This window comes from Lepidochelys kempii, chromosome 24 (genome assembly GCF_965140285.1).
Source record: "Lepidochelys kempii isolate rLepKem1 chromosome 24, rLepKem1.hap1, whole genome shotgun sequence".
In the NCBI taxonomy this organism is placed as follows: Eukaryota; Metazoa; Chordata; order Testudines; family Cheloniidae; genus Lepidochelys; species Lepidochelys kempii.
This window is the reverse complement of record NC_136403.1, coordinates 7,548,117-7,569,955: the sequence shown is the minus strand read 5'-3', so window position 1 is coordinate 7,569,955 and position 21,839 is coordinate 7,548,117. Positions and strand designations below refer to the sequence as shown.

Here is a 21,839-nt window from a genome sequence, read left to right as displayed (position 1 = left end):
GGATTGTGCACCCTGTGATGGGGTGTGTGCTCAGAAAATCTGTGTCCTCCTGGGGCTTTGGGGGAGGGATAGACATGCCCTCCCCCCCCCCAAGTTCTCCCCTGCACCCGCTTTGTCCAGGTGCAAATGACTCCCCAGGGGGCAAGGCCCGGTGAGAGGTGACTAAGTTCTGCAGGCAGCTGCAGGTCATGTGAAACCGAACACCCAGCCAGCTCCGCACTCTGCAGGCCTCCCCCACCCGCCAGGCCCATATGCAAATCTGAGTAAACCCTGCATGAAACTGACAGCCCATATTTTCCAGCTTCCTGCCCGACTTCCTCAATCCAGCCAGCATAAAAAGAACTAGCAGGCAAGCAGGGCTGCAGCATCCCGGCTCTCATCTCTGCTCGGCATCTCTTTGGGGCACGGAGAAGAGGTTGCTAACTTTGGTATCCGAGAGCAGCCACGACTTACAGGTGAGGCCCCGCTTTCCTCCTTAGCAGCAAAGGGGGATAAGATAGCTCTCCAGACACAGCCACCAGGGCTGCTGGGTCTGCTCGCTCCGAAGCTGGTGCCCCATGCCTGTGGGGTACGATGCAGAAAGATTCTCCTGCCTGTGCCCTGTGGCCCAGATTACAGAGCTTTCCCTGGGGGGCAGAAGAGGTTTCATAGCCCCAGGCAGTAGCTTTTGCTGGTCTCGGAATAGGTTCTTTGTTCGCTTTCGTTTCCTTCTTCCCCTGAGCATCTGGACCGACCAGCAGAGGCCTGGGGCAGTTTCAGAAGTTTGCTGCTGGGGCTGAACTTCCCCCAGGCCCAGGGGAATGGAAGCAGTTTGGAACCCCGGGTTGATAGCCTGGCTTGTAAACTGAACGGGGAGTCTGGCATGTTAGTTTTATGGGAGCACTTGGAGGCCTTCCTGGAGAGCCAGGGCTTCCACTGGGCTAGGTCCGGTGCATACTTGAAGTGAGAAACAGCCCCCGCCCTCAAGGGCTTCCACTCAGAATTGACCAGGCAGATAAAAGGTGAGAGAGGGGAAACTGAGGCATGGAGAGGGAGACGTGACTTCCCCCAGGATCACGCCAGAGACAGAAACCAGGTGCTCTGTGCCCATTTCCAGTGCTCCAGCCATTACACCGCCCTGGGGGTCACTGATTTCTGAAGAGGGGTTTAACAAGCTGAGCTCAGCACGGGGAAGGCGGGTTGCACAGAGCGGGAGGAGCCGTCCATTCATCTCTGGTCACTGGCATGCTGGGTGCCAGGCAGGGCTGGAGGGTGGACGCGGGCAGAGGGCACTGAAGGGAGCGTGACAGAGCGGTGATGATGCTGGCTGTGACAGGTTTCAGAGTGGAAGCCATGTGAGTCTGTATCAGCAAAAACGAGGATACTGAGGGAGGATACCACTACAAAAGTTATTTATCCTGCTCTTAATTGAATTGTCTCATTAGACTGACCTCACACTTGGTAAGGCAACTCCCATCTTTTCATGTATTTATACTTGCTCCTGTATTTTCCACTCCATGCATCTGATGAAGTGGGTTCTAGCCCACGGAAGCTTGTGCTCAAATAAATTTTAGTCTCTAAGGTGCCACAAGGACTCCTCGTGGAGCTCAGGGCTTGATCCTGGCAGCTGACGAGGGCAGGAGCGCCTGTTGGGGGACCTGCATTCTACACCCAGCTCCGTGCCCCTGGGACACGTCCCTTCCCCACGCTGCCCTGCATTTCTGAAGTTGGGAAATGGGGATAGCAGGCTTGAGAGGAGGCAGGGTGGTCCAGTGGTTAGAGCAACTGGCCCAGCAGCCAGGACACCTGGGATCTGTTCCCAGCAAAGCCGCTGACTTGCTGCAAGACCTCAGTTCTGAGGGCCTCATTCTGTGCCTCAGTTTTCCTATCTGTAAGGTGGCAATAACGTTACCTGCCTGTGGAAAATGCCTTGAACAGGGGGGAGCTAAGGCAGCAATGAGCTGCAATGGGTTTTATCCTGGGCCGGCCTACGCCAGGCCGAGCTGCCGTAGAGCCGAGTTAACGAGCCCAGCCGGCTTGCCCTGCATTCCTCCAAAATCTCCCAGGCATCTGCCAAAAGGCCCTAATGGGAAACAGCTGCTGGGGCTCATGTGATGGTTGCTTGTACATCTGACCAGGCTGTCCCAGCCAGCTGGGAGTCCAGGGGCTGGGATCCGGCTGGTGAAAGAAGAGCCTACCTCACACTGAAGTTTTCATTGACCGCCCCCATGTAAAACCCTCCCCCTGCCGAGGCTTTGCGTTTTTGGTCCGGGGAGTGGAGTGCTTCCGAGGGCTCCATGTCACCAGAATTCAGGAGCAAAGTCCTTGCTCTAGTCACGGAGCAGGCACAGTGCAGAACGGGGCAGGGCCGGAGCCCACCCCCCTCCCCCCAGCAATGCTAAGCCCCAGCGACCTGCAGCCGCAGGGGTAATGTACAGGAGGCAATCACTTGAGCTGCAGCTGTGTTAAAACAGGGTGCGAACGCCTGCCGGTGTAATGACACCCCCTCCCCTGCGGGTCATCAGCCAGGGTTGAACCCAAACTTTCAGAACCACAACCCAGACTTCCACCGCTTGAGCTAAAAGGGCAGCTCTGGCAGCTGTAGTAGGCAGTTCTCCTCTATGCGGACTGGCCACTAGAGGGGGACCTGGCCCACATTTTGCCATGCGTTGTGCCTGCAGGGTATGCAACCTCTACAGCCATGGGGATCTGTATTGACCCTGTGTGGTTGGAGGTCGTCGGGGAGGGGGGAGTCTCGTATCGCTTTAACCTGTCCAATGCTGCCCTCCTACATTGCCCTGCTCATGGCTTTCCCCTCCGCCCTGGCAGGATGTGGTGGATCAGCCTACTAGCCCTGCTGCTCCCAGCAGTGAAGGCCAGCGTGTACCCAGAGGAGGCGCTGGATTCCCAGTGGGAGCTATGGAAGAAAACCTACCGCAAAGAGTACAACGGCAAGGTACCCAGGGTGGGGCAGGAGTCCGGCAGCTCCATATGGGTCAGGACGCTTGGGGGAGCAGTGGGCTTCAGCACAGCTGTGGGGCTGAACGCTCAGCAGGCCAGGCCCCAAAAGCAGCCGCCGCCCCGCTAGCACGCACGGGGATCCAGAGCCGAGGTCTGTCTCCTCTGCTAAAGACCATGGGGCTGGTTTGCCCTCATGTGGTCGCCGCTCGCACCACTGCAGAGACCTGCCACATCAGGGGGACCGGTAGCACTTTACACCCACTCTGCCCCAGCACGAATGGGTGTGGAGAGTCAGGCCCCTGGCTTTCCTGTAGCTGGAGCACTGAGGTTTTTTGAGAACGGGGCAGCTGGTTTTTGAGTGGCTGATGGAGTGCCTAGCACTGGCAATGAGATTCCCCTTCCCTGGAGGGGTAAGGAGTGGAGGGATTAGGGTTATGGGCAGAGCGGGTCTTGTAGGGCTAGAAGTTCGGTGGCAGAGGGGTTATGAGAGACCCCCGAAAGAGGGTAGGATCTAGCAATGGGGAAAGGCCGAGAGGCTGCATGACTGTGGGGGAACGTAGGACTAGAGCTTAAGGCTAGACTGGACCCTAATGAGCCACTAAGCCTGACCTCCTGCATCAGAGGTCCTGAGTTATCCCCTGCACGAGGCACGTCCAGGGTTTGAACTTTGGTCCGCTGGCACAAAAGGCGAGGGCCATCTGCTGCGGCACCCCCCAGCCACTTGTTACTGCTTTGGCCAGCCTGGGGAATTCTCCTGAAGCTTGAAAGCAATCGCGCGCCACCAGGATGTTGCATGGATGTTGACTGGCTCTTATGGACTGGGGTAGAGGCAGTCAGGTCTAGTGGGTGGAGCAGGGGTACAGGTTGGGGATCGAAGCCAAGGGTCGGCACCAGAGTCAGCTGCCAGTTCCCAGAGCCAGGGATCAAGCCAGAGGGAGAACCAGCACTGGAAGCTGGGGGTCAGAGCCGTGGTCAGGTGCCAAAGGCCAGAGCCAAGGATCACGCAGGAGTCAGGTGCAGAAGTCCAAGGCCAGGGTGGGATCCGGGAATGGTCACTGGGGGCGAGCACGGTGGGAACAGGAGCAGAGCAGGAACCAGGAACACGACTGGGTGTGGGGGCCAGCCCCAAGCAGGGTTTGACGCAACCACAACCGGAAACTACCTGGTTCCTCAGACAAACTTCCTCCTTCTGGTTTAAACAGCATAGCTGGACCAATCGGTGGAGCTGGGCGATCTTCCAATCAGAGCTCCCGGGGGTGGTGCCTTGGCTGGGGCTATAGCCCAGTGGGCTTCAGTAGCCACTGAGTGGAGGCCAGGATGTGGCAGGTGTCTGGGGACTCCCAGGCCTGGGTTCAAGACCCGGGAGATCACCTTGCCCATCCCAGGGCAATATGGGAGGCTCTATTCCAGAGCTCTCGATCTCTGCGGTGCACTGGGACAGCGATAACTCCCACCCCCACCACGTAGGCTCCAGACCCTGCTGTAACTCCCCATGCTAGCGCCGGCGGGAGTCTGAGCAGGGTCCGGCCCTTGGCATCCAATAGCCTGGTGTGTTTCCATTCCTGAGCCCTCCTTGCCTCACAGATGGACGAGCTCTCGCGGCGGCTGATCTGGGAGAAGAACCTCAAGTACATCGCCACCCACAACCTGGAGTTCTCTCTGGGCACCCACACCTACGAACTGGCCATGAACCACCTGGGGGACATGGTAGGTGGATGATATGCCGGGGTATTTCCAGATCCTCTGTGAATTATCCCCCGGTGCCGCAGCAGCGTTACCGTCTGTCCGTCTGCCTCATGATCATCGCTGGGGAGTTCGGCTTAGGGTGACCAGATGCCTGGTTTTCGACGGGAACGCCTGGTTGAAAAGGGACCCTGGCGGCTCCGGTCAGCACCAATGACCGTCTGGTCGGCGGTGCTGCGGGATCTGAGGCAGACTAGTCCCTACCTGTCCTGGTGCTAGTAGGTCCGGCTCCTGGGGGGAGTCACGGGGCTCCTCACCTGGCCCCACCCCGGAGCCCTCACCCCAACCCCCTGCCCCAGCCCGGTGAAAGTGCGTGAAGGTGCCGCTGCAGTACATATGCTAACGAGGTGGGGAAGACGATCTCACCAAGCGTCTGAGCATGGGGCTTTGCTCCTATCCCCATCTGTCCAGGCACCGAGTCTGGCTGCTGGAGCATAGGGGCACGACCTGCTTCCGCGTCTGTACACTTTGACCCCTGCGTCCGTGCTGCACCAGCTTAAACACTGTTCATGGCAGGGCAAGAGAGGGGAGTTCTCTCTTGGCAGAAGCTCATGTTTCCTCTCCAGCCGGGGCGTGCACCAGCCTGGCAGGTTTAGACACACTAAAGTTCTCCTCTACCGTGCAATTCCCCAGGCAGTGCCTTTGGTTCACGGCCCCTCCTGCCCTGGGCCACGCGCGGCAGCTCTCGCCAAACGGCGACTACAAAACTGTCCGCCAGCGCCCAGCTTTGCCAAACGTCCGCCTCTCCTTCCCTAGACCAGCGAGGAGGTGGTGCAGAAGATGACGGGGCTGAAGGTCCCTCCGTCGCGTGGGCCCAGCAATGACACGGTCTACGTTCCCGACTGGGAGGAGAGGGTGCCGGACTCGGTGGACTGGAGGAAGAAGGGCTACGTGACGCCCGTGAAGAACCAGGTAAGCAGTGCTGTTGTCCAAGGTCGGCACTTCCTTGTCCACCCCGGTTGAACCGTACGGCTGCCCTACACTGCACTTTGCTTGTTGGCCAGGATTTTCAGGACCAGCTCAGAGAGCAGGTGGCCGGGATCTGAGCTGGTTTCCACAGAGGTGGAGTGGCTCTGGATTTAGGCCAGGGCGATGGAGATCTGACTCCTGTGAGATCCTTACATATCAGTGGGGGGAATAATCACAAATACTGGCTGTTTTCTGCTCTCCCTCTCTGCTCCTTCTGCCCCTCGGGCTAGGAACAGCCTCTCATTTCTGACCATCTTCCCTCCTGTGTGTCAGGGCCAGTGCGGCTCCTGCTGGGCTTTCAGCTCCGTCGGGGCCCTGGAGGGGCAGCTCAAGCGGCAGACCGGAAAGATGCTGTCTCTCAGCCCTCAGAACCTGGTCGACTGCGTGACCAACAATGATGGCTGCGGGGGCGGCTACATGACCAACGCCTTCGAGTACGTGAAGGAGAACAGGGGCATTGACTCAGAGGACTCCTACCCCTACATCGGCCAGGTCAGTGCACCGGCTTTGGCTCTATCAACTTGGTGACAGAGATGGGGGCAGAGGGGGAGGGATTATGGTGATGCACCAGTCCAGGCGTGAGGTCTGCTCCCCATGGCACTGAGGGCAAAGCAGCCGCTAACTCCTTGGAGTAGAATTTTGCAAGGCTGGGAGAGGGGGACTCGCACCTTCTTGCCCAGAGGATGGCAGTGAGTGGAGCTGGCTTGATCCAGTCCAGATAAGGGGCAGTCACTAGATGGTGACTCTAGTGACCACTGACTTCCTGCTGCCGCTGGGGAAGTAACCTGTGCCAGCTCTGCCCTGACGAGACGCCTCCTGCTCCCTGCCCACTTGTGTAGGACCAGGAGGAGCTTAGCCGGCAGCTGCTCTACGTCTCCAGCAGACGCTTGCTGTAGGGAGCTGTGCCATGGTGTAAGAGCTCCTGAGATGGGGCAGGGCTCCTCGCCAGACCTGGGCAGCACTTCCAGGACACCTAATTTACTCCAGGAAAAATGCAGTTTTGGTCGAGGTGAAACGATCCCTGATTTTGACGTGAATCATTTCGGCCAAGCGGTGGTGATGGTGGTGCTGTGCCCCCCCCCCCCATAACTACTAGCCCTGCCAGGGCACACCCTTGGCAGGCAGGAGCCTCCGTTTTCAGGCCCTGCTCCCCTGAACGGACCAGCCCCGAGTGCTTTGCTTCGGTTCATCAAAAACACCAGAAAAAATTCAGATTTTTGGTTCAACCTGAATTGAAAAATCACTTATTCGCCCAGCTCGACTCACAACTGAGCCTCCTGGCTCTCCGCCAGCCCAGGTTACTGATCCCCCCGCAGCCCAGCTGTCCCCCACTCTGGCTCTCAACCTGTCACTCCTGACACCCACGCGACCCGGGTTCCTCTGTAGCCAGCTCCCCGGCTGCCGCTACTTCCTCCTGAGCGGCCCCCTCTGGTCACGCTACCCGCTTCTGGGCTGGAGAGATCGTGGGAGCTCTCTGCTGGCTGGACCTCGCGCTTACGGTTCACACACTGCCCAGGAATGAGCCAGCAGCTTCCTTACAAAGCTAGCAGTTTTCTCCAGCGCCTCCAGGCCGCTGCGTACTGACCCAGTCCAGTGCCCCAGCAGGGCAGTTCTCCCCTAAAAGCTGGGATAGGTTCTGCAGGTGTCCTTGTCTCCCCAGGACAGTTGTTCCAAACTCCTGATCGGGATGACGGAGGAGGATGTTTTCCTGGGGTATCAGGGGCATAAAGCAACTCTCCTCCCACCCCCACCCCCACCCCGGGTATTTTGCCCTTGCCTGGCTCTGATCACGAGAGCTGGCTGGGAAATTCTAATTATTTATTTTTTTTTCCCCCAGCACAAAGTTTGGATGAAATTGAAAAAGGTTTTGTTTTCCGCAGAGTTCTCAGAGTTTTTATTGGAAACCAAAATTTTAACTTTAGGGGGGGGTTTTGGGGTTTTTTTGCAACCGGACACTGAAAAATGTCAGCTGGTCGGTCAAACCCGCTGGTTTCTCTCACAGCGGCCAGACCTTTTCAGTTTTGGTTGCAGAAAACGGGGGGATAAAATTAAAAAAAAAAACAAAACAACCCACTATAAAACGGAGACAAAATCAGAATCCCCTGGAAATTTCCGATTCGACAAAGCAGCCAGTTTCCTTCCCCCGAAAACCACCTTTGACAGTGAAATTGCAACCTGCCCTATTGGTGACATCACCGGCTGCGCTTTCTGCCCCCTGCAGGATGAAACCTGCATGTACAGCCCTACCGGAAAAGCCGCCAAGTGTCGTGGGTACAAGGAAATCCCAGAAGGGAATGAGAAGGCCTTGAAGAGAGCTGTGGCCAGGGTGGGGCCTGTGTCTGTGGGCATTGATGCCAGCCTGTCCTCCTTCCAGTTCTACAGCAGAGGTAGGAAGAGTGGAACCTAATGAGCCCCAGGTGATGACTAGAGACGCATCGGGATTGCCCATAGGGTGGGGTCTATTCCGCCTTGGCTTTTGCTGGTGGGAAGGGAGTCTCAGGTATGTTGGGCATCAAGGGGAGGGTAAGACCCCACTCTCCATATTTCATCCCACTCCATCATCACATCTTCCACCCTGGGCTGTGCAGATGCCACGGAAATGCAGCCACCTCTGGGGTGGAAGGCAGCCGCTGGGCAGACAGATGAGGAGGAGGAATTTTGACAAAGGGCATCCCTTGATCTAATGCGAAGTGCCAGCTGATCTTTAATGCACAGGCAGAGCAGACAGGAGCTGGGTTCTGGGATAGCTTCTGCCACACAGTGAGTTGTGTGTAGTGTGCCCCTTCTATGCTAATGATGCTGGAGTTGTCCGGTGAGGAACTCCCTGGACAGGGTGTGTGTGTGTGTATGCTTGCAAGTCCAAGCTGCCTGCAGGGTGGTGATCCTGCTTTACAATGGGCTGACTTGTAACAATCAGCATAACAACTAACGGCAGCTAGCATTGATTGTAATGCTTTGCATGGACAGCTGATGACATTTAAAAGGTGGCCAAATTTGAAACTGATTAAAAGGAAATAGATTCCAAGGCCAGAAAGGACCACGGTCATCATCCAACAGGGGTAGTCAATAGGCGGACTGCGGCCCAAATCTGGACTGCCGGACATTTTTTGAATGGACTCCCAAATCTTTTTATTTACTTATTGTTTTCTATGGAATCTGGACCTTTGACTGCACCTTGATCAAGACATTTGGACCTTGACAAAAAATAATTGTTTGCTCTGATAGTCTGACCACCTGTATAAAACAAGCCGTAGGGCTTCCCTGAATTAGCTCCTCTTGGGCTGTTTTACTAAGCTAGGCTGTCTAGTTCAACCTTGACTGTAAAATTGCTTGTGAGGGGGAATCCACTATTCACCTCAGTAAATTGTTTCCGCGGTTAATCACCCTCACTGTTAACAACTTGCACTTGGTTTCCAGTCTTTTCCATACCGAGTGTAATTGGGCTGCGGAACTCATTGCCACAGGAAGGTGGTGAGACCAAGAATTTAACAAGATCCCAAAAGAGATTAGACCTTTATGTAGATAACACGCGCAGCCAGAGTTGTCGCCATTAACGCTCACCATTTTTGGAAGGGATATTAAACCTCATGCTTCAGGATTTAATAATAACAGGCCCTAGTTAAGAGGTAGGCTAAAGCTACTCAAAGTGCTTTGCAAAGGAAGTCAGTATCATTATTCCTATTGTATAGATGGGGAAACTGAGTGGGGGATGGGTTTAAGCCTTGCTCTAGCTATTAGAGACCAGGATGAGATCTAACATGGCAGACAGATTATCCCACATCCGCCTACTGTGGGGTTCTTGCGCTTTCTTCAGAAGCGCTATCAGAGACGACATTCTGGGCTAGCTGGGCCATGGGGCTGGTCCAGTCTGGCGATTCCTATGTCCCAAAGTGCTGTTATACCCACGAGTGACTCCTGCCCTCCGTCCGCCAGGTGTGTACTACGATGAAAGCTGCAGCGCTGAGAACATCAACCACGCAGTGCTGGCCGTGGGATATGGCACCCAGAAGGGCAGCAAGCACTGGATTGTCAAGAACAGGTAATGCAACGCCAGCCCGTGCCTTCTAAGGGCACCTGCCTCCTAGTGCAGCCGCAGCCTCTGCCAGGAGCCCCGTGGTGAGGAAAGGTGGCACTGGGCCAGGGTGATCTTATAGAAATGGGGAAGGGCCAGTGAATCGTGGCAGAGCTTTTCACTCCCTCTCTTTTCTCTCCGCAGCTGGGGAGAGGGCTGGGGCAACAAGGGTTATATCCTGATGGCCCGGAATATGAACAACGCCTGCGGCATTGCCAACCTGGCCAGCTTCCCCAAGATGTGAGCCCGCCGCCCCGAGCACTGTTCCAAAGCAGCGGCTGGATTTTTGAGCTGGCATCGTGGAGTATCTGCATCTCTGACTCAGCGTCCGGGGCTGTCTCCTCCTCGGCTTCTGTACTAGCCTTTTGTGCTTGCCATTTTTATACTCTGCCCTTCTCTTTTTTGATCTGCAAAGTCTGATGAGGGATTGTCCCTGTTCTATGAGCCCCCCCCCACCTCCCAAAACGTAAGCATCTCCCTCTCCCTGGGATGCGTGGGTAAAAGAACACAGACGCTGTTGCTGGGATTAGAACTCTCGCCCAGCAGCTCCAGAGGAGCAGGTCTCTACCCATATGAGCTGTAGAACTATAGCCATCGCGTCTCCTAAATCCTGGATCTGCTCCGTGGCCCCAACGTCCCTCATTCGTATGCAGCAGTCCGTTGCAGCCCGTATGATGCACGCCCTGCTGCTGAGTTCTGTCCTGCCCCACCCCCCACTATAGGGACAGAGACGCACAGGTGAGAGGGATCGCGTAACCCAGATTCTGAAACCTTGGGATGCATCAGCAAAGTGGGGGGAGGTTGCCTGGATTCCACCTCCTAGTGAGGTTCTGCAGGTGGCTTCATGTTCCCCCTGTCCTGTCTGTCCTTCGTTCCACTGGAGACATTGCCTCGCTGGGGTTGGAAGGGGAGGATGCTTTGCCTGTGTGTTGGCACATATGGCAACCACTGTGCCCACTCCGTATCCCATGCACACTTGCAGCCCTACTCCAGTGTGCCAGGTTCTGGTGAGACTGACATGATTTTATTTTTAAATAAACCCAGTTGGGAATAACCCGTCCCGTGCTTGGTGGTTTGCTCTGTAGCCCGGCTGAATTGTTACGGGGGCACTGATTCAAGGTTGCCAATGGCGTCCACAAATCCTGACCTCCCGGTTTCGTGTCAGGTTGGGCCTTGCGAGGTGACGCCCCGGCCCTGTTCGCTGCTTGCCAGTCCTGTTGTTAAGCCTCGACCATGATTCCCTTGGGCCTGCCATTGGAGGAGCTCAATGCTGTTTGAAAACATTACAAATACATGGGGGCCCCCGCTGCCAGATGAGGTGGCTAACCCAGCCGGTCAAAACCTTTGCATCCAAACTGTAGGTGGAAAACTGGATGTCTGACCAAATGAAATATTTTGCAAAGAGTCTCTGCCTGCTTCCCACGGAAAGCTTTGATGTTTTTCATCAAACAAAAACAAATGCCTGAAAATGGAACAATATAGATTCTGACCTCTGCCACCATGCCTCATGGGAGTTGTAGTCCAGCTGCATCATCTGCCCCACGCTCCTCAGCTGGACTACAACTCCCATGATGCACCATGGCCATAGGACTCCTATGATGCCTGGCCTCACCACTCCAAGAGGGGAGATTATGATGCATCATGGGATATGTAGTCTGAGTAGGGAGTCAGCCTATAGAGAAGAGTGGAGGCGGGAGGCATCTGAGCTACTGCTCCCATGAGGCTCCATGGAAGCATTTCCAAATTGAACTATTTTGCCTTTTGATTTTTTTTTCAATGAAACTGTTGAAATTTTCCATGGGGGGAGGAGAAACCATTTTCTGACCAGCTCTAGTGGGTAAACATTATCCCAATGTTACAGACACAAAAAAGCCACATGTGAGAACTCTAGGCAGCCCAGCATGAAGAGCTGGAGAGAACCACAGGGTCGGTCTGTAACCAGCAGCCACAATAACGAGTCCCTTTGTGCTTGTGACAGGCCAGTCTCTTCTCTGTGGGACTCAACCTCTACTGGGCTTGCTTCACCACTTGGTGCAATGCAGCCATCTGTGGGGTGACCCTTTGGAAGTATCCGAGGACTGATCACAAGGCAAGAGGGCTACAGCTCTAGCAAATAGGTTTGCATTGGGTTGTTTCACTGATGAAGCTGCAAACCAAGGCCACGCTGATGATAGCAGGGGTGATCCAGACAGCCTGGGGCAACAGAGAGAGAATCGGACCATTGCACCAAATGCAACCCCTTCCCCAACTCTTCACACTTACACATAAGCAGCTAAAACTCCATTGTAAGCAAGACATGAGAAGTAATTCTTCTCCTCTACACCACACTGCTATGGCCTCAGCTGGAGAAGTGTGTGCAGTTCTGGACACCACACTTTGGGAAATTGGACAAATTGGAGAAAGTCTAGAGAAGAGCAACACAAATGATTAAAGGTCGAGAACACCTGACTTACGAGGAAAACTTGAAAAAATTGGGTGTGTCTAGTCTGGAGAAGAGACGACTGAGAGGGGACATGAGAACGTTTTCAAGTATGTCAAAGGTTTTTACAAAGAGGAGGGTGAACAATTGTTCTCGTTAACATCTGAGGATAGGACAAGAAGCAATGGGCTTAAATTGCAGGAAAGGAGGTTTAGGTTGGACATTAGGAAAAACTTCCTAACTGTCAGGGTAGTTAAGCACTGGAATAAATTGCCTAGGGAGGTTGTGGAAGCTCTCACTGGAGATTTTTAAGAGCAGGTTAGACAAATACCTATCAGGGATGGTCAGATAATACTTAGGCCCTGGCTACATTTGCAAGTTGGAGCACATTAAATCAGCCCTAACTCCTAAGATGTCCACACTGGCAAGGCACATAGAGCACCCGGACTCTGCAGCTGGAGTGCTCCTGGTAATCCACCTCCACAAGAAGCACAGAGCTTGCTGCGCCCGGCTGGAGTGCCACGGTGCCAGTGTGGATGCCCTGGTCTATTAATGCACTCTGGCTGCCTCCAGGAAGTGTCCCAAAATGCCTGTTCTAGCCACTCTGGTTATCACCTTGAAGTCTACTGCCCTGCCCTCAAGTGACCATACTTGGGGGCGACACCCACCTCCACTCCAAAGAGCACCATGGACACTTCAGAGGCCATGACAGCCCAGAGTGCAGCAAGGCAGGACGAGGAAAGTGGGAGTGAGGGTGCTGAGGAGGGAGGCCCAGAGCCAGAGGATGGCACAGCATCCCTAGATGCATGCAGCCAGGAGCTGTTTTCAAGCCAGGAGGAAGGTAGCCAGTCACAGCGGATGGTGCTTGGGGAAGCACAAACCGCAGAGGAGGTGCCCGGTAAGCAGTTTTATTTTGAGAAGGGAGTTGTTGGGTGTGGGCTCTTGGGGCGAGGAGGGTTGCAGAAAGAAGGGTTAGGGCTGCATGCATGCCTAGATGCGGAATAGGGCATTGATGTACACTCTCACATTATGGTAATCGGCCTCCGTGATCCCATCGAAGGTCTCAAGCAGGAGCTGGGCAATCGGCTTGCGCAGGTTCCTTGGCAGAACTACTGTGCTCCTTGTCCCAGTAAGGCTAACATGTCCACGCCCCTGTGCCATGACGGGTGGGGGGACCATTGCTGCACACAGGCAAGCCGCATTGTAGTAGAAGACCCTCCCTTGCTTCCCAGGTCACCCTCAGCAGCGAGATCTCTTCCAGGATGAACCCATCCTGTGGAAAATGTGGGTTGAGTATAGGGCTCCCCTGCAGCTGTTGGCTCTCCCCAAGGCGCAGGACCCCAGAGGATAGTACGGCCCTAGAAAAATCAGTCCTCTCAGCCCCTGTGGTTACTCACCATTTTGGGGCTCTTGTGGGTTATGTGCGCTCGCCTTGGGACAGGCAGTTTGTGCTACTGTGTGAACTGTGCTTGTCTTTAAGTTCAGCTGAATCATTGGTCTGACTAGTGTTAACAATGCTGCCTCTGTTAAACGTTGCATTTTGGCTTTACAGATGCAACTTTGAGATCCCAGCCATCCTTGTTATCAATGGCTGAAAGGCTGCAAAGACTCGGAAAGCGGCCGCGAAGAACTAAAGAGGACCTGCTGCATGAAGTGATGTAGCAGTCCCTTACTGAAAATAAAAAAGTACAGGAGTGGCAGGAGACCGAAAGGAGGCTCTGCCAGGAGAATGCAGATTGCTGGCACCAAAGCACAGAGCGGCTGCTAAGCATCATGGAGCGCCAAGTGGACTCGATAAAGGCGCTCACAGCACTGCAGATGAAGCAGATCTGCACTCGCTCACCCGCCCCCTGCCCCCCGACAGCCCTTGTCCCAAAACTCTTTCCTTTGCGCCTCCATGTCACTGCCAACCCACTTGCCCCAACATCCAGTTTCTTATCACCACTAGCTGCCTCCAACACCTGTAGCTTCACCGCCCAGCCCTGCAACCTATGATCCTTACCCACTGCACTCAACCGCCATCACCATGCATTTTAGCCAGCCTGAAGTACAGCACTGATTGCACGGCATTCCACCCAGGAAGGCTGAGTATGATAACAGGACATATGCAAATCGGTGATTGTTCTGTTCCCCATCCTGCCCTCTTCCCTCCTTCCACACAGCACAGATGTGTCTTGCCATGTGTGTTTCTCCAGCAGTTGTGTTTCTTTTCAATAAATGATTTTTTTGGTTTTGGAAACATTCTTTATTGCATTAAATAAAAATAGCATAGCTCAGGAAAGCAACAGGCACTGCTAGTCAGTGCCTCATACGTAGCAAACACAGATGCCTACTAGCATTGGAACCACTGCACTTCACTCCCTTGCAGGGTACCAAACATTACTGGTGGCTTTCAGCATTGAATTGCTCCCTCAAGGCATATCTAATCCTTACAGCCCTGTGCTGGACCCCTCTAATAGCCCTGGTCTCTGGCTGTTCAAATTCAGCCTACAGGCATTCAACCTCAGCAGCCCATGCTTGAGTGAAGCTGTCACCCTTCCCTTCACAAACTTTATGGAGGGTACAGCATGCGGATATAACCGTTTGGATGTTGTCATCAGCCAGGTTCAGCTTCCCATACAGACAGCGCCAGCGGCCCTTTAAATGGCCAAAAGCACACTCAACAGTCATTCTGCGCTGACTCAGCCTGTTGATGAACCTCTCCTTGGTGCTGTCAAGGCTCCCTGTGTATAGTTTCATGAGCCATGGCATTAAAGCGTATGCGGGTTCTCCAAGGATCACAATGTATATTTCAATTTCCCCTACGGCGATCTTCTGGTCCGGGAAGAAAGTCTCGGCTTGCAGCTTCCTGAGCAGGCCTGTGTTCCGAAAGATGCGTGCATCATGCACCTTTTCAGACCAGCCTGCGTTAATGTCTGAAACACCCATGGTAATCCACAAGCACCTGGAGAAACATCGAGAAATACCCCTTCTGATCTAGGTACTCGGAGGCTAGGTGGTCTGTTGCAAGAATTGGAATGTGCGTGCCATCTATCACCCCTCCGCAGTTAGGGAAACCCATTTGCTCAAAGCCATCCGCAATGTCATGCACATTGCCCAGAATCACAGTTCTTCTGAGAAGGATGCGATTAATGGCCCTGCACACTTGCATCACCGTGATTCTAATGGTAGACTTGCCCACACCGAATTAGTTAGCGACCAATCAGTAGCTGTCTGGAGTAGCCAGTTTCCAGATTGCAATTGCCACCCGCTTCTCCACTGGCAGGACAGCTCTCAATCTCATGTCCTTGTGCCGCAGGGTGGGGGCGAGCTCATCCCACAGTCCCATAAAAGTGGCTTTTCTCATCCGAAAGTTCTGCAGCCACTGCTCGTCAACCCAGACTTGCCTGACGATGTGATCCCACCACTCATTGCTTGTTTCCCGAGCCCAAACGCGGCTTTCCACGGTGGTGAGCATGTCCGTGATTGCCACAAGCAGTCTCTTGTTGCATGTGTTATGCATGTCGACATCATCGTCAGACTCCTCACTGTCATTTTGTCGTTTAAGGAGTAACTCGAGTGCAATTTGTGACGTGCTGGTGAGACCCATCAGTATATTCCTCACAAGTTCAGGATCCATTCTCGCAGACCGAAAGGGAAGACAGAGTGCAAAAACTGTTGAAAGATGGGACCAAATATGGATGGAAGCACAGAGATTGCTGGGCAAGTGAAGCGATGCATCGTGGGGCATTGGGACAGGACCCAGGATGCCCCGTGACCCCTTCCCACAAGCCTCAGCACCAGAATGGGAAGAGGTGCTCTGTGGGATAGCTGCCCATAATGCACCGCTGCAAGTGCCGCAAATGTGGCCACGCCACGGCGCTTGCAGCTGACAGTGTGAACACATGGCAGCGCTTTCCCTGCTGCGGTCTCTGAGGGCTGGGTTTAACTCCCGGCGCTCTACAACTGCAAGTGTAGCCACGCCCTTAGTTGTGCCATGAATGCAGGGTACTGGACTAGATGACCTCTCGAGGTACCTTCCAATCCTACACTTCTATGATTCTATCATGTAGTGGCTGTGTGATGGGTTGCCCCCTGCCTCCGGGATGCCACCTGATGTACTGGGGTACCACTGAGCTTGCCTGTTCCACCAGCCTGGCCTCCCTTACGCTGTCCTACTGAGCCAGGCCCTCAAGCCTCCTCCAGCATCCACACAGGCAGGGACACACCCAATTGCAGAAGGACACAGACACTGAAATCAGCTCTGCATGGGAAGACTCAGCTAGGGAATTGCCCAGCACTCAAGTGCACACCCCCGCTGGGGTGTAAACCCAAAATGGTACTGTCTTGCGCTGTACAGAGAACTATACAGCGTAAGCTCATTGAAATTCGCTCCCTCCCTCAATGTGGAGAAAGATATTCACAGCTTTTTGCTCCCCAGAGAAAACAAAAAGTTTATTAACTACAAAAGAGAGATTTCAAGTGATTATAAGGGGTAGCAAACAGATCAAAGCAGATTACCTAGCAAATGAAACAAACACACAAGCTAAGCTTAATATACTAAATAAACTGGTTATCATAGAACCATAGAATATCAGGGTTAGAAGGGACCTCAGGAGGTCGTCTACTCCAACCCCCTGCTCAAAGCAGGACCAATCCCCAACTAAATCATCCCATCCAGGGCTTTGTCAAGCCTGACCTTAAAAACTTCTAAGGAAGGAGATTCCACCACCTCCCTAGATAACGCATTCCAGTGTTTCACCACCCTCCTAATGAAAAAGTTTTTCCTAATATCCAACCTAAACCTCCCCCACTGCAACTTGAGACCATTACTCCTCGTTCTGTCATCAGCTACCACTGAGAACAGTCTAGATCCCTCCTCTTTGGAACCCCCTTTCAGGTAGTTGAAAGCAGCTATCAAATCCCCCCTCATTCTTCTCTTCCGCAGACTAAACAATCCCAGTTCCCTCAGCCTCTCCTCATAAGTCATGTGTTCCAGTCCCCTAATCATTTTTGTTGCCCTCCGCTGGACTCTTTCCAATTTTTCCACATCCTTCTTGTAGTGTGGGGCCCAAAACTGGACACAGTACTCCAGAGGAGGCCTCACCAGTGTCGAATAGAGGGGAACGATCACGTCCCTCAATCTGCTGGCAATGCCCCTACCTATACATCCCTAAATGCCATTGGCCGCCTTGGCAACAAGGGCACACTGTTGACTCATATCCAGCTTCTCGTCCACTGTAACCCCTAGGTCCTTTTCTGCAGAAACTAGCAACTATAACTAGCAATTTCTCACCCTAAATGTTGTGTTAGGCAGATTGCAGAGGTTCTTGAAGGCAAGCTGCTCTTGCTTGCAGCTTGGAACTCCAGGTATCTCTTTCACAGGCCAGACACTTTCCCCCACTTTGTCTTTGTTTCTTAGATGTTTTCAGCAGTTATCCTGGGCTGGGATTCAGTGATGAATGAACACTGATTAAGTCACTCACCTGCATTAAGTAGGCTTTATATAGGGTTGGAATCCTTTGTTTTCCAGAGTGGTTCCACCCCTCCCCCCGCCCGCCATATACACACACATTCAGTGGAAAAATACTGGTATTCTACTATGGATGCCGTGATCACATGACCCTGCAGCCATAACCCAAAGTCTATTTGCAGTATCCACAGGAAGGCTTTCCAGGAAGGTGGGAGATCTGCATCTTCAAAGACCTATTGTCTTTCCTAATGGCCCATCTAGAGTGATTGCATTCTGTCTGGTGGGCGTTCCCCGGGTGTAAACCCACTTGTAATTGATCATAGACTATCAGGGTTGGAAGGGACCTCAGAAGGTCATCTAGTCCACCCCCGTGCTCAAAGCTGGACCAATCCCCAATTTTTGCCCCAGATCCCTAAATGGCCCCCTCAAGGATAACTTCAGATGCAGAAATGATACAGGCCTGCAAATGGGATAATCATATTCAGCAAATCATAACCTTTCCAGTGGTATCTCACATGTCTTATCTTGTACAACCTATATTGTAGTTATGCTATAATATTATAACAATATTTCATGGACTATCAGGGTTGGAAGGGACCTCAGGAGGTCATCTAGTCCAACCCCCTGCTCAAAGCAGGACCAATCCCCCAATTTTTGTCCCAGATCCCTAAATGGTCCCCTCAAGGATTGAGCTCACAACCCCGGCTTTAGCAGGCCAATGCTCAGACCACTAAGCTATCCCTCCCCCCATATTCTAGGAAGAATAGGGGGCATACCTCATAGGCTGCATGAGCCCAGCTGGCAGGAGGTAGAGATAATTAGGCCTGGTAAGCTGAACCTGGTGTCTGTTTTATGCTCCGTTCCTCTTTCTGTTTGGGTGTGGAACAGCTGTGTTTATTTTTGCACTTTGTGTGAGATGTGGGTGGGGAGGGAGAGAAGTTTTAGCAGAAGCAGAAATAGATGCCCAATACACCGGCTCCGAACCGAGCTCAGACGCTGGTTGCCCAGAGGTCTGTTGTCGCTGTTTGCTGGTTTTACTGTAACCTGCATTTCCTGCTAAGCAATGGCCGACTCAGCCCTCTGCTGCTTATTTTGTGCCTTGCACGCTCACGTTCCCAGGATTGCCAACTCCAAGCATTTAAAAATCATGAGTAGGCCCCCACCCCCACATAATGGTTGCCTTGATTATTTTTTTTAACAATACCACATGTTTTGGGCTCTTTTAAAACTTGCTTTCCTGTTTTTGAATCATTAAGGGGCCATGCCGTCAAGCTTTTCTCTGCAACCCCAAAGTGCTGGAAACTGGTTCTTTTTGGTTTGTTAAATGAAAGCTGGGAGTCTCGTGGGATCCCGTGACTCCAGAAGCTGGGGCTTAAAAGCACCAAATATCGTGAGACCTGTGATAAAAACCATGAGAGTTGGTGCCACTGTGTCTGCACACGTTCCTGCAGCATGAGGCTGTAACGAGGCCACAGGCTGAAGTGGATGCTGCCCTGTCTTGATGCAAAGACTCGTCCTTTGGGGGCGAACTCCAGGAGAGGCAGCTTGATCTCTTCCCAAGCGCAGTATGGAAGCCAGAGGTCCTAGTGAAATACTTTAAATTCATAGCTACAGCAACATCACCATGGATGAAACTGGAACTCCATGTCTGCAAAACCCCAGGCGCCACATCTGTCTCACATACTTCCTCTTAGGGCTTGTCTACGTTACCACTGGAGTTGATACGAGTTACGCTGCTCAGGGGTCTGAAACCCCCCCTTAAAGTGGTGTCTGCCCCACGGGAGACGCCGTCCAGCCGACATAGCTCCCGCCTCTCGTTGAGGGGGAGTAATTACGTCCACCTCTCCCAGGCGCCCTACGCTGGTGCCGCTGCAGCGGTGCCAATTTAGCGCGGCAGTGAAGACAAGCCCTGAGAGACTTGCGGGGCCCAGCAGAGGGTGCTACATCACACGATCTATCTGCAAACCCAGAGCCCATTTTTTCAACTCCTGAAACTTCCGCAGAACTTTCATGGGCGATCTTACACCATTTCCAGCTGTCTTAGAACAGGGTGAGCTTTATGTCACGGTTGAGGTGCATACTGGGAGGGGCCCGGTGCATGCTGGGAAAGGCGCGTCCCCGAGCCTGGGTCCCGCCACCCGGGGACGTCCCGCCAATGAAGCGTTAAAGGGCAGGAACAGCCACCGCCTGGCCCGGGGGGTCCGTCCGTCCTGGCTGCTTCCCTGGCACCCATCACCGCAGCGTCTGGGCCCCTCCGAGGCCTCGTCCCCACCCCTGTGGGGGGCTGGGCCGTTCTCCCCACTGCACAGAGGGGCCCGGGCGGCTCAGTGACCAGCCTGGGTCCCACGGGGAGTCTGTGGGGCTGCAGGGACTCAGACCCGGGTCTCCCCAGTGCCCGACTGGTGCCCAAACCAGGGCCAGGGGTCCCCGCCCAGGGCTTCCCCCCGCACCCCACACACACACTTCCTGGTGTTTGTTCTAAGCCTGCCGCCCATTCCTGTCATTTCCCGACCCCTAGTCCTTGTGTTTCGAGGAGTAAATAACAGGAGCCTCCAGCGGCTCCTTCTCCAGCTCTGGGCTCCGGTCAATAAACTCAGCCTGGTTGTCTCTGTAAGGCCTGGCCGTGCTGGGGCCGAGTGGGGCGCTGGCTGGGGGGGTCACTGCTCAGCAGGGGGGTCCTAGTCCATGGGGGCAGCGGAGCTGGGTACTCGGCCAGTGGGCAGCGCCAGGGGCTGGGCACCCCAGGGGGATCCTGGGCGATTGGGGGGCGCCGATCGCTGACCTGTCGAGGGCTGAGCGGGGAGGGGGGTTGTGCTGTCCATGGAGGGGGAGTCGGGGGTCTGACGCCCAGCAAGGCCAGACAAGGCTCCTCACAGCGGGGCAGGAGGTCACGGGGGGCCTCCCAGCCTGGCACCCCAGGGGTGCAGTGGGAGCAGAGAGAGAGCAAAGGCCCCACATTTGGCCTCCATGGACCCTGTGATTATGGCCCCGCAGCTGGGCCGTGCCCTCTGCACCCCGTTGTGTTATAACCTGGTCCCGGGCAGGGTACCCCCGGGTAGGGTTCCCAGGTGTCCGGCTTTCGACCAGACAGTAAAAGCCCGGTCGGCGGCGCTGCGGGGCTAAGGCAGGTTCCCTGCCTGCCTTGGCTCCGTGCGGCTCCTAGGTGCAGGGGCGGCCATAGGGGCTCCGCGAACTGCCCCCTCTCCGAGCGCTGGCTCCACACTCCAAGGTGGCGGGGCTTGCGGGTGGGGGCAGAGCTCGGAGCCGCCCCTGGAATTGTGCCGCCCCAAACACGTGCTTGTTTGCTGGTGCCGAGAGCCGGTCCTGTCCTGGCCGCGCTGACGCCTAGGGGGCTGCAGGAACACGCCGGGCTCTTCCCAGGCGCCGGCTGAGGTCAGGTCTGCCCGGAGACCACAACCCGAACCCCCTCCCACACCCCAAGCCCTGCCCAGCCCGGTGACAGTGGGGCAGAGCGAGCGACGGAGGGAGGGGGGATGGAGTGAGTGGGGTGGGGCCGGGGAAAGGGTGTGGTTTTGTGCAATTAAAAAGTTGGCAACCCACACCCAGGCCAGGCCAAATCGAACGCTGGGTGGGTGGCGTGTGGGTGTGTATGGTGTGGGTGTGGGGAGTGTTTGTGGGCGTAGGTGTGGGTGTGTGCAGGGGTGTGGGTGTGTATCGTGGGGGTGTCTATGGGTGTGTGTATGGGGTGTCTGGGTGGGTGGTGTGTGTGTGTGTGTGTATGGGGGTGTGGGTTGGGGTGTATGGTGTGTATCGTGGGGGTGTCTATGGGTGTGTGTATGGGGTGTCTGGGTGGGTGGTGTGTGTGTGTGTGTGTATGGGGGTGTGGGTTGGGGTGTATGGTGTGTATCGTGGGGGTGTCTATGTGTGTGTGGGTGTGTGTGTGTGTGGGTGGGTGGACACACGTGGGCCCACAGGCGGGGCGGGATCAGGCTGCTCAGCCCAGCTCTGTGTCTGTCTGTGCCCAGTGGCCTCACACTCTGTCCTGTTCCCCCCCAGCCCCGGCCCATCCTGCTGGGGGGGGGCTTTGGCTTCCCGTCAGTCTGGGCTCTGCCCCCCCCCCCCCGCAGGGGTCTCCCTGTGCCCCCCACTCCCTAACGGGGGGTTTGTTTCCCACTTCCCACGGGTGACTTCCAGGGATGAGCCCCCCCCTCCACACAACCTCCACTGGGAGGCAATATCTGGGGGGAACAGGGGTAGTAGGATTCCTGGAGGCTGGGGGGCCC

The 21,839-nt window shown here is 54.7% G+C and overlaps 1 protein-coding gene across 2 annotated transcripts; it reads left to right on the top strand.

Moving 5' to 3' along the window:
• Positions 1-301: 301 nt before the first annotated feature.
• On the top strand, positions 302-10,783 carry LOC140902517 (cathepsin K). Of its 2 annotated transcripts, none has more exons than XM_073322669.2 (8): positions 302-455; positions 2,809-2,935; positions 4,525-4,647; positions 5,440-5,595; positions 5,926-6,144; positions 7,874-8,039; positions 9,586-9,691; positions 9,869-10,783. In XM_073322669.2, the coding sequence occupies exons 2-8, from the start codon at positions 2,810-2,812 to the stop codon at positions 9,966-9,968; spliced, it is 996 nt and encodes a 331-aa protein (XP_073178770.1). In that variant the 5' UTR covers positions 302-455; position 2,809; the 3' UTR covers positions 9,969-10,783. The 2 variants fall into 2 exon arrangements, with proteins under 2 accessions (XP_073178770.1, XP_073178772.1); XM_073322671.2 differs by lacking the exon at positions 302-455 and adding an exon at positions 2,433-2,454.
• The last annotated feature ends 11,056 nt before the right edge of the window (positions 10,784-21,839 follow it).

Bases quoted from the DNA above. Each gene is read 5' to 3' on its own strand.
- LOC140902517 (XM_073322669.2), top strand. From the start codon at position 2,810: ATGTGGTGGATCAGCCTACTAGCCCTGCTGCTCCCAGCAGTGAAGGCC. The intron at 2,936-4,524 runs GTACCCAGGGTG...CTTGCCTCACAG, and splicing joins GCAAAGAGTACAACGGCAAG to ATGGACGAGCTCTCGCGGCG. The intron at 4,648-5,439 runs GTAGGTGGATGA...CTCCTTCCCTAG, and splicing joins TGAACCACCTGGGGGACATG to ACCAGCGAGGAGGTGGTGCA.